The 12,453-nt window shown below is 40.0% G+C and overlaps 1 protein-coding gene across 1 annotated transcript in view; it reads right to left on the bottom strand.

The window, feature by feature from the left end:
* LOC150086364 (uncharacterized) overlaps positions 1–12,453 on the bottom strand; it is a 61,336-nt gene that overhangs the window by 37,521 nt on the left and 11,362 nt on the right. Inside the window, exon 2 of the mRNA XM_090371288.1 lies at positions 6,021–6,076. Within this exon, the coding sequence (XP_090227414.1) occupies positions 6,021–6,076 (56 nt within the window). The remainder of the gene's footprint in view (positions 1–6,020; positions 6,077–12,453) is intronic.

The raw sequence follows: 12,453 nt of genomic DNA, 5'->3' as shown, positions 1-12,453 counted from the left end.
TAATAGCTTCAAAACTAATTCAGCAAGTACAGAACTAACACAACATGTCCAATCTAAAAATCCAACCCACTCATCGATTCAGCCATCACAGTAGTCAAATTAAATTCCAGTTACAAAATCCTTGAAAACGAAGCCCTCGTCATCGAATGGTTTAAGCGCCATACATCACTCAACGTGTTAAAGAAAAAGATTCCCGCCAATTTCTCTCCCATTTGGAATTTAGCCCGCTCCAAATGGGAGAGAAATTGGCGCGCTCTCCCTCCCCCCACTATAACTAACTGAGGACGAATTTCGAAAGTCGCTCGTGCGCGACTATTAGCTTCTATTTCATCATTTAATTTAATTAAATTATGAAACCATGGAAGGTGCACTCTCCTTTCTTAAGAATATTTTTATAGCCCATAACTTAGTTTTAGACCCATAATCCCTGTAAGTTATTAGAACCCTATAACCACTAGATATGTGGTAAAACTCTCCACCAGCCAAGCGGATTACTATGAGGTGAGTGCTGAAAATTAAGCTAAGCTATACATACGATTTAGTTATTAGATTACAGTATATAAGGACTCCTTAAAAATCAAGAGTGAAAATAATAAATTATTCTTAATATCGATGGATAAACTATTAGATCAATACCAAAAATAAATGTTTCGAATTTTAACCAATAATTACTTATTAAAAATTAATCCCAATCAATGCCTAGCGAAATGTGCTACTTGTGAAATGTTTGCGGGCAACCCCTTAAACACTTAATGACGAAGCCAATGGGATGTCTTTGTGTGTGTGTGTGCTAGGTGCAACAGGCATGAGGAAATTAGGAGCGAACTCAACATTGCGATAGGCGTTTGTAGCTGCCTAAAAACCAGGGTGGATGATCTGTTCAAGGAATTAAAATGGTGAACCCATTCAGCTCTCAGCTAGCTGCAGAATTCAATGGCAGCCTCTCAATTTTGCATGAAGCAAAACAGCTGTAATCCCCATCGCAGAATGTTCCAAAGAAGGTAGTAATTGTCAGTGACCCCATTGTGAGGGAAAACGGGAAATATATTGTGCAAAAGGATATATCAGAGTCAGCACTGCGTTGTTGGAACAGGAGTAGCATATGTATTCAAAGGGCTAAGGTTGATGAGCAGATATCATCTTTTAAGGCACAAAGGGTGATGTAGCCACATTGACACTAATGACATTAAGAGTTGGAGATCTGCTGACTCTCTTAAAAAATACGGGACAAGTATTGAGAAAAATTGGCGAGTTAGGGTTGAATTTTATCGCTATTGCAATTTTACCCAAACGCAATAATATGGATTATATGATAAGAGCCTAGTCATATAAGTGTTAAGTCGGTCAGAAAACTAATAGCTTGGAGAGTTTCACTGATTAAAAGTAGTCACAAGCGGAAGTGAAGTGATTTGTGTACTGCTTCTATTGGATTGAACAGCAGCATGGAAAGCAACGTGCTTGGGTTTTCAAAGCCTGTTATGAGTCATAAGGGAAGAAGTAGATATATGGGCTGTGTTAGGGAAACTAAGAGTAAGAATAGGTCCATGTGTACTTTCATGGACACAAATGCTAGGAGTATAATAAATAAATTTGATGAAATTAAAGTCCCAATGAAATGATCAAATTGTGGATATATCAGAGGTAGTTCTGCGTTGGCTACCCATGTCAACCGGATTCACTGTCTCAGATTTTATGTGCTTCTTAACTAAGTGCATAATCTCGTCCCCCCTTCAATCTTGTCTTTTCTTTCTGTACATATCTGGCTTCCTCCTCAGGGCGTGGAGGAGCAACGTGGGATTCCATTAGGGGCATCGCAGCTAAATGCCAGAGAAACGATAGAATAACACAAACAAACAATACGCTACGCAGACCAACACCTAAGTCTTATCTGAGGCGTTTACAGAGTTTGGTCTGCGACAAATAGTATACTACGCGGTTTGGGAGGACACCGGTGCCCTTGACAATAGTGGATATGCACCATGTACTTCCATATTCAAAGTTGAGTCACTTTGGTGTAACATAAGATCTAAGAAAGCAAAAATGAGTGTGGGGGGGGGGTATGCAACAGGCGTAAGTGTTGTGATGAGTACAACGAACAGCGGGACAGAGAAATTGATTGGGAGGTAAATCAGAATATCCTGAAATGAGGAATTTTAATTTTCCACATGTTGATTTTAACTTCTGATTGATCACTCACACATTAGCAAGATTTCGTTTTCAGTTTTCTGCACAAGCATGATAAAGAGGCAACAAGAGAGAGTAATACTCTTCATCTGATTAATTATCAGCAGTGATTTATTTATTTAATCTGGTGAAGAAAAGTTACATAAACCCCTATATAGCAATCAAATGCTAGGAGGGTAGACACAACCATAAGAGATTAATACAATATATATATCGGGTAAAATAAACGTTACACAGATTAAGTAAATAATTAATTGTAGAAGGTTAAGACAGATCACGTTCTACCTAAATGCTCTAAATACATTCAGCGAATGTCGAAGTAGAGTGCGTGTATTCCGGCAAGATGCTGCAGGCTGTCCGGAACCAGAGAAGGAGCTCATATCATCCACTAACACAGACTACACTTATAGCAACCGTGAAATAAAATATTTGAAATTGTGTAGATATCAGCAAAAACTTTTGATCTATAGGCTTAGTCCAATCAAATAGTCTTAGGGTTGATATTTATGTTTTGAGGAGTCTAATCGTGTTTGCTGGGACCATGTGGCTGAGCGAGCTGATTTGGTTGCGACAGATCTGATTATATATGTTTGCCGTTTAGCCATTCTTCTGTTATTCGTGGGCAGAATGATGAGGCTATCGATGCTGGGGGCATCCAGTCTACCTGATATCCTGAAGTCCCATTGGGGGATCGAAGAATACAACCCCTTTCCCCCAAGAACTTCCGCAGGTAGGTTGAAGGGAAGAGGACCAGATTCCCGATGCGTAGAGTGCCATTGGTACCACAGAAGTTCGGACAAACCTAGCCATTAGCTTGCTATGGCCATAACCGACAACTTCCTGTCGAGCTGACCAAAGGGCTAGCAAAATTTCTTAGAGTCCTTGTGAGAGTTGACAATTTTAATTTGATATCCATTTATAGTGTCGTGCATTAGATTCATTCTTCATCTCTTTGAAAACGTCATCTGGGCAGATTTCTCGGCATTTATCTCAAGACCAATGTATTGAAGAAAGGTGTTTATCTGAAAGATTTGGTTTGTTGCAGTTCTTCGGACAGAGTGCTTTCTCTGGCTGATCGCAATGAATGAAGATCTTCAGATCGTGGGCATACGATATCATGTTTTGAAAATTTGCTAGCAGAGATTCTAAAGCCGCTGGAAACGGCGGTGCTGACAAAACGCCACCTTAAGAAAACCCTCTGAAGTCAGTAGAGGCTCGTGAGAGTCCATTGTTCTCAACAATGCACCCCCCCATTTTATGCAAAATATTTTTGATAGAACGAGGAGGTTATCGGAAATCCTTTACTTAACATCCTGAAATCCTTCAGGATGTTAAGTAAAGATGTGATGGAAATACTATCATATACAGATATAACGTCAAGAAAAATTATGACGTGCTTAGTTCAAGAATTAAAAAAAAAAAAACAGCAAAGATATTGACGGTTAAACTGTTGATGATCCTTGTCAGGTTGCTGACAAACTCAATAAGTATTTTTCATCTACATTCGCATATGAGTTATGTTTTCGGGCTGCGGACGACAGAAGTTTATGAAATTCTAATAGGGAGTTAAAGATTTTGTAAAACTGAGAAGAAAGTGGATGAGGAACTGTTGATTTTAATGGAAAGAATGGAACTTGGGGTGATGGGATCTGTCTGATTATATTAAGGGAGGCAACAGAGGAGTTAAAAAATCCTTACCCATAAGAGTGAGAGCCTCTTTGGATTTCGGGGGAAGTCTCCGAGAAGAGATGTACGAATGAATCGTCAGTTCTCAAAGGGGAAATCAAAGCGTCACTGGGTTAATTATAGACCTGTTAGTTTACCTGCTGTTCAAGGGAAAATAATGGAGTGGCTGATTGAATAAGTAATGCAGGAACATCTAGACATGACTGCATTTATACTTCAGTCACAGTAGAGTTTTTAAGGGACGATCTTGTGACGTGACCGGTTTCATTGGATTCAAGGATGCCGTTACAAAGGAACTAGGTGCAAAATATACAAATGTAATTCATATAATTGTGACATCATATACGTGGATGTCAGTAAAGCATTTTACAAATAAAATAATGCTGTTGAAAGTGAAGCAGTTCAGTATATCATTCAAGGAAAGCGCCTCCTTATTCATTTAGATGGTCATATTTGCATTTTCTTTCGAAACTGCTTCCAAATAATCAATCCTCTTATAAATGAGAGATAAATTAATAAACGTATTCTTTTTTCTCATTTATTTTTAATATAATATAAATAATCGTAATCTTTATAGCATTTTAATTATTTCCCATAAAATAACTGAATAAAGCCTGAATGGCATCAGCATTGAACACTTCTTTCAACGAAGTCCAAATTTTTTATATTAGTGACGTTTTAATACAGCCTTAAATTGTCTTCTTAAAGAATATTTATTTTAAAAAAACACTTCCTTCTTTATCGGAATCCTACTATACGCATTTTCGTTTATTTGTGAACAGACTTGGAGAACCAGAATGGAAAATTCGATTGAGTACACCACCGGAATGGTGCAAAACCATTTAGAACCAACTTTAAAATTTGATGAAAAGAATTGAGTGTTTAGAGAGTAAAATGTCTTTTCAATTGAACTTGGCAATATCCGTTATTGAATCTATAATTAATACCAATTAATTTTACTTTAATCTTAACTTCTGTTTACATCCTAAACCGCGATCTTTGAATTTATACTTTCTTTCTATAAACGGAACAGAGATCTGATTTGAACAATGTTGAAGTTATTTTACGATCAACAGAAAATTGGTAATGGTTAAATTCAAGTTAAAGGATCCACCTAATTCTGAGCACTATTTAGGAAATTTCTGTTGCGATTCAAATGCGTATGTTTTTTTGAAATCTACCTTATTGTGTCCACAAAATAGTTCGATCTGCATTACACCTATTGAAGGCCTACCCATAAAAAAATATATTACATTAGGGTCAACCGGAATATTATTTCATCTACCCATGTGTGTTGGGTGGTTTTTGGTCGATTTGTCTGTTTTGTTGGAAGAAAAGCCGGATTTTCCGGGGAAGGACCTGGATTTCTACGTCTCAGACCGATTAACTCGACTGCGCATTGCAAAAAGAACATAAACGTTCCTCGCATCGTTGACGGGATTCGAACGCAGGCTTTTCCCCCGGTATGGAGAGGACAGTGATGATACCTTCCTGTGCTACCAATGTAGACAGGTATACGCCATACTGGTATATTGTTGGGTGGTAAGGATCCACCGGTGATTTGCCACAACTGCGCCATCAGTACTCTTCTGAGGTAAAAGAATTCTGTAAATGCTCAGAAGAGCGTGTAATGTGTGGATCAACACACACACGTGTTGATCTTGTGATACTTGGCCGCAGCGGCCCTTAGTAGGACTCCACGGTGCCAACAACCACCACAGGGAGGTGAGCCAGGCAGTTTCAATCGATGTACAGATGATGGATTATTGGTGGGTTAATTGCTATTGGATATTATGGCCAGCACCGACTTAGATCATATTGCACCAGGGGGAGTAAAAACCATGCTGTCCTAGATTAAGAGTAATTAATTCAACCGTTTTGTGAAAGAAAGCCCATAAAAATTCGTCGTTTCATTGAAGTGATTCGAACTCAGATATTTTCCACCCCGTGGGGGTAAGATGGTTCTATCAATTGTGCTACTCACGAAAGCAAAGAAGGTCGAACACAGGAGAGTATTAATATAATAGAAGCAAGGACCACTGCCTAGCTGTATGAAAATGCCTTTAATGTTATGAAAATATTTCAATTCTGAGATAGGAAATATGTTATTTTTAATAATTATATAATCTCGCTGTTAGATTCATACCTACCCGAAATTCGCTTTCATTCAGGTAGCAGAAACCGATCTGGTATTCAAGTACACGTTCTGAAACAGAAAAGAACGTTACATTTAAAAAAAAAATGAATAAAATTACAATTTCAATAAGTATTATAATAATATTTATTGAACAAATACTTCTATCAACGAAGTTGTTTCACTGATTGACGATTTTTAAAATTATGATCATTTGAACATTAAACAGAATGAAAAGAACGTAATTAAAAAAAAATGATTTATAGAAATATTGAAATTAGAGTAGCATTAGAAGAAAAACTTGAGGGCGCTATTTGTTATTCATCACAACTATTCAACACAGCTTACTCAGTCTCTTTTTCTTGCTTCACGTGGACCATGCGGATTCGGTAAGTACATTTATTTAAAAAATACATTTAAGAACTAGTAGGAAATAGGGTACCCAAATTATGGAACTTTACATGCATACGCGGTGTATTTTATAGATCGACCATTAGTCAAAACTTCTAGTAACCCGTGTTTATGGATCTACGAATGATTCTGGAGCATCGGCAGCTAAGGACCTACTGCCCCGTTTATACCATCTGTAAACGAAGGCGATTTCCTGGTTTCTGGACGAAAAACCAGAGTTACCGGGAGAAAAAACCATTCTACTCTCTCTTGAGACCGACGAACTCAGCTACGTTATAAAAAGGCCCATAAAGAAATTCGTCCATTGTTCTGGATGAATTTCTAGCATTGGATTTGGGCTCTGTGGAAACCCTAGCCTGCCTTTGTAGATGACACGATTTTCCTTGTAAAAGGTAACATAGGAGTGGTTGTAGAGCAAAGTTCAAGTATCCCCTCTTTGGCAAAATGGAGTGGGCAGAAATGTACGCTTTCAAAATATCGCCTGAAAAAACCAAACAAATACTTCTAAAAGGCAAGTTGGACATAAGAAGACGTCCACAAATTAAAATTAACACAACCACTACAAAAATTGTAACAGAACTAAAATCTTGAAGTGGTCTTTGTTTAAAAATTTACTTTTTATCCCCATTTGACCTATTTGGCCAAGAAAGTGAGAAATTATGCAGGTATGATTGCCAGGTTAAGTCGAACAGACTGCGGACTCAAAGGAAAGACCCTGGCAATCATATACGGCGGAATGTTCCTACCTATTATCACCTTTGCACTTGTGCGTGGTTCACCCACTCGGCCATTGTAAGAAATAAGAATAAATTAGAATCGATACAAAGGACAATACTTCTCACTATTACCAGAGCATGTCGCACAGTAAGCACACCTGGAAGTAGCCAAAAGAGGCTTGTATTATAGACTTAAAAAGGGCATACCCACAGAATTTCCTGGGATAGCCCTTGACACAGCCAACATCTTCAATGCTGAAACGAAAAGAATAGCCACAAAGCTCCATGAGCTCTGGCAAACAAAATGAGAGCAGGAAACCGGAGGTCTGGTTAACGAAAGGTTTCTGCCACGTGTGGCAATGGTTAGCCCAAAGCCACCCTAAGTCGTATGCCCCTGAACTTTTAAGAACATTTATATTGACAGGTCACGGCTCCCTAAAGGCGAAACTAATCTCCTTTGTTCTGACTGATTACCCAAACTGCACCTGTGGCGAGAGTGAAGACTGGGCCCTCATTCTATATGGTGGATGTATAATTTATGACATCTCCAGAACACAGCTAAAAGCATAGATTGCCCCCCCCCCCTTCACAGGAGAGAAGAACATCTGTTTATCGTAGAAGAGGAAAAATTTAAAGTCTTTACATCCTTCACAGAGAAAGTATTCGAAATACGCAGAACTATCCAGAGAATGGCAATTCAGCCCCCCTTAACAAAACATTAATGAATAGTTAAAATTGCCCACGTTTCTCACCAAGCCCAGACGATGACTTAAAAACTGTCAGGATAGCAGTATTCTGCACCCTGGCAGAAACATGACATGACAAAAATTGAGATATTGCAGGGAATTGAGATATGCTGCAATATCTCAATTCCCTGTCGCTCGTCATTCAGTTTACGATTGAACTAGAGGTTGACAATACTCTTCTTTTTTGGATGTGTTAGTCCAATGCATGGATTCGCGTTTAGTAACTTCCGTTTTTAGGAAGTCAATGTGCGCAGGCCAATTTACCAAGTATAGGCCTGGTCATTTGCGTAGCACTGCTCGCACTTTATTCTCCCGAGCTTGGATACCCTCTAGTTCGATTGGTGATAGGCAATTGGAGATTTACAAAATTAGGGCAGAGCTTTCTAATTGCGACTATCCACCTCATGTTCTAGATAGATGTGACTTCAAGGTCACCAATTTGTTACGCAAACTAACCCCCCTCGCGTCAATGAATTTATCCCTACCTACAACCCCTATTATCCGGGCGTATTGGAACGTTTTGTTAGGATTTTTCGCGTCTCCATCATATACGATGTGTTCAACATCCTGGGAGGAAATTACAATCCATTATTTCTAAAGTGAACACCTGTTCCTCCTTTCCTACGGAGTGATTCCGTATACCGCATTACGTGTCCGGATTGTTGGGGTTTATGTAGGTGAGTCTGGTGGATGATTGTAACACCGGGTTTTATAACATGAGGTGGCTCTTCGAACCGCTAATTTTGAACGCTCTGCAGTCGCCGAGCATTGTTGCGTTGAGCAGCACAAACTTGATCCCCGGCGGGATATTGATATCATTGACTATTCACGTGATTACCTCCAGCGCTCATGGCTTGAAGCACTGCATATAGCTACCAATAAAAGTACTATGAATTGCACGAGGGGAGGGCACTGACACCCTATTATAGAATGTACTGTATTGCAGTGCGATGAGTGTTGGCGGTCATCACGTGTATGTAATTCTGTTTTACCGAAACTAGACTCGTGATACATGATGATGCCCAACTGACTTTTGCTATTGTAACCATCAATATATACTGAAGTGCATCATTCACCGACTAGCTGATGAAGAGGCATTTAGTCTCGAAAGCTTCAGTGAATTTTAACATTTTTATCTTATTGTATTTTAAAGCTTTTATCTTATTTTATCTCTGTTATATTTTATGTATATATCATTCATTTATTTTAATAAATCTATTTTAACCAGTTAGTCGGTCGTCGCAAGAAATTTGGATGATAACGCCAACACTATCACTCCATTCTCCTCTAGCCTGCAGAAACTTGCAGCTAGGCCTGCACCACAACCGATGAATAACAGTAAGTTATATATATATATATATACGTGGCTGACGCATCACTTGTAAATTTTTGCAAATAATTTCTTTTGCGCTGCATTGTGGGTTGCAGAAATGTTCGAAATGCATTTGTTAGATGGGATATATATCTGTATGAATGAAATCCAATAAAAAGACTCCAACTGATAAACCTAATTGCCATAAATATAATCCCATAGGGTAAAATGCATAATTAATGGAGAAATCACAAGTTAACGTAATGGTATTATGTACTGTAAATCAGCAAAATAAGTCCTCAATATTTTGTTGTTCCTCCTTGAGCTGCAATTACAGCCTTGCAACGATCTAGCATAGAGTTAATCAACTTCTGGATATACGATTGCCCAATTTCGTGGTACCACATCCTTAGAAAGCTTGCCTGCAGCTGAATCTTACTTGTTGGCTTCTTTTGACCAATTTTAGAAGGCATTATGTACCAGCAAATTTCAATAGGGTTCAAATCTGCACCGTTGCCGGGTCAGTCGAACACCGTAATGCCAGCATTTGTGAGGTATGACTGTACCTTAAGGGAGAAAAGCGAGGGAAAACTTGGTGTATGTTTTAAGCCTTGTGAGACAAAAAGACAAACTCATCATTAAATTTAATTAGCATAAAACTTACCAATTCTGCTGTGTGGCAAGGTGATGAGTCCTGTCGAAAAATTCAGTTTTGGACGTTTGTGTGGTGATCCCTAATAACGGGCGGGTTTCAGGCACTCCTCCAAAATAACAGTGTAGGTTGCTGCATTCATCGTTCCGTCAATAAACTTAATTCGCCTGAACACTTTGCTTGTCATGTATCCCCAGACCATCTGATCTGCTGGGAACTTTACAGTCGGTGTTATGCAGTCAGGATGGTATGCGTCCTATTTTCATCTTCTGACATATTGCTTTCCATCCGAGCCATGCAGGTTGAATGCTGCTGACCCCAACCTGGCATCTTTGTTGCTGACTCCAACCTGCGTGTGGGATCCTTGCTGCCTGCTGACTCCACTGAGGGGTGGGATCTTTGCTTCTGACCCTTACTGAGGGGTGGGAAATTTGTTGTTGATCCACACCTGGGATGTAACCTTCACTGCCTGATAGCCCCTAATGAGGATGGGATCTTTGTTTCTGACCCCAACCTGAGGTGGAATCTTTGCTGCCTGCTGAAACCTACTGAGGGGTGGGATTTCAGCTATTGACCCACCCAGTGGTGCAGTCTGCACTGCTGACCCTACTAAAGGGTGGGATTCTTGGACATACTGTCTAGTGCTCTACTCTATCACTTTAACTAACAACTCCTCCTTCCTATTTCTATGTGGATGTCTCTGACTCTCATCTCCATCTTTCTGTCACTATATTCCCCCCAGTCCTCCTTTCCTTCCCCATCTTCTCCCTGATATACATCCACTGTTTTCCTATATTTCCACGGGCCTCCCCAGATCATCCGTTCTGGGGCCGCCCAGCAAGAGCTAAAAGATGAAGCTGGCCTACCTCTGCGCAGCTAGAGTTGTGAGATAGGGGGAAATCAAACATGTGTTTGTTGGCCCCAGGTTGATAAATCGCCTGACGCCGGCCGGCATCACTCGAAACACATCACTCCTTCACATATTCCAACACTAAGTACAAACGGCCGGCGATGGCGCTTCCTAACTACACGACGACAAAGCGGCGAATGCGGGGCCCCCTAAAATCCGCAAAAACCCACTAATAATAATAATAATCATAAAAAAATGTAGGTTGAATTTCGATTCGTCGGAAAACATGATGGGCAGAGCTCTTTTGTCCACGAAACATGCGTTTTAGTCCAAGCAAGTGGCTTCTTCCTCATTTGTTGGGTCAACATTTCTTGGGCCATAGGCATGCAAACCACATTCCAAAAGCAGTCTTTGGATAGTTCGTGCACTTGTTTGAATACCAGAGGCCATCGCAAAGTCCAGTTTTAGTTCAGGAGCACTAGCATGGCGATGACGAAAGCATGGCCGTTTCAGCTATCGAGGAGACAGTGCGCGTGCGCGTGATTGTTCAGCTCGGGTGATTTACACGCTCCGCTTACTTCTTTACTGTACAGTTCACCGGTACACGCAGGTACCACGACCATACAATACCCTTCACGGCACCATGCCAGGGGTTAACAAACGGCAGAGATAATAAAGGAATTGTAAAGATTAATTATAAGCAAATTATATAATAAAAAAAAAAAAGTACTCATAGCAGATAACATTGACTTGAAAGGAAAACTAATATAAAATAACAAAAATAACAAATTGTGATAACAAAAGCTTTTCCTCAAGTCCAGTTTTCTGAGAGTCTCTTGCCCCGCCATAACGATCTGAGATCAGTTGGTAGTTCTGGAGACCACGTGCAGATCTAGGATGATCCGTCTATACTTTTTATCATCTATGATTTTAAATAAGTCAGCATCCAGGGATTGAACCAGGTGGAGCTTCTGATAAGGGAGGAACCTATCTTTCAAATGTAGTCTCGAAGGAAGAGCAAGAAGCTTGGGAGTGGAGCGGAGACCTGGTTGGGGAATCCGCCAGCACACGGTGTCCCAAACGTTGGGTGCTGAGACTCTCACGGCAATCATTTTTACGGTGAAGACGAGTCTTCTCTCGTGCATTAATGCTGAAAACCTGGTTAAATTCAGCGCGTTGGCCATCGGTGTTGTGCGCTGCTGTGGTGGGAGATGACACTTCCAGGTTGCCCACTTCAGGAGCCAGTATTTAGCGGCTTTTAATGGTTTAATTATGGTGTCTGCAGCTGAGCCCCACAACTCTACTCCATACAGTACACTTCCAAAAATCATCATCCTGATATACATTTTTATCAGGTTTCTGTTGTGAATGTGTAGCAAGTGCTGCTTGGTAACCCACCGTTTCTTGTTGAATTTAGCACAGAGTTCTTCTATATGGTGATGGAATCGTAATTTTCTGTCGAAGATTACACCCAGATCTCTTTGCTTTTCAACGCAGGGGATCGGGACTCCGTCAATCGCAGGCTGAATTAAGGTTGGTATGGGTTTAAGAGAGAATACCATGATGGCAGATTTCTCAGGGTTCACTTGCAGGTCAAAGTTCTTGAGGTACTGCTGTACTTCTGATAAGGTTTTGTTGATAGTTACTGTGGCGTTTTTGGCTTCATCGGTCAAATTTATTTTTGTGAAGATCTTTAAATCATCTGCATATGATATCATATCTGTTCTATTGTGTATTAGTGGGTAGATGATAGCAGTGAAAA

The sequence above is a fragment of the Mastigoproctus giganteus genome, chromosome 4 (assembly GCF_048544385.1).
Source record: "Mastigoproctus giganteus isolate SK-2022 chromosome 4, ASM4854438v1, whole genome shotgun sequence".
Lineage (NCBI taxonomy): Eukaryota > Metazoa > Arthropoda > Arachnida > Uropygi > Thelyphonidae > Mastigoproctus > Mastigoproctus giganteus.
The sequence above is the reverse complement of the archived record's forward strand: the minus strand, read 5'-3'. Positions and strand labels throughout refer to the sequence as shown.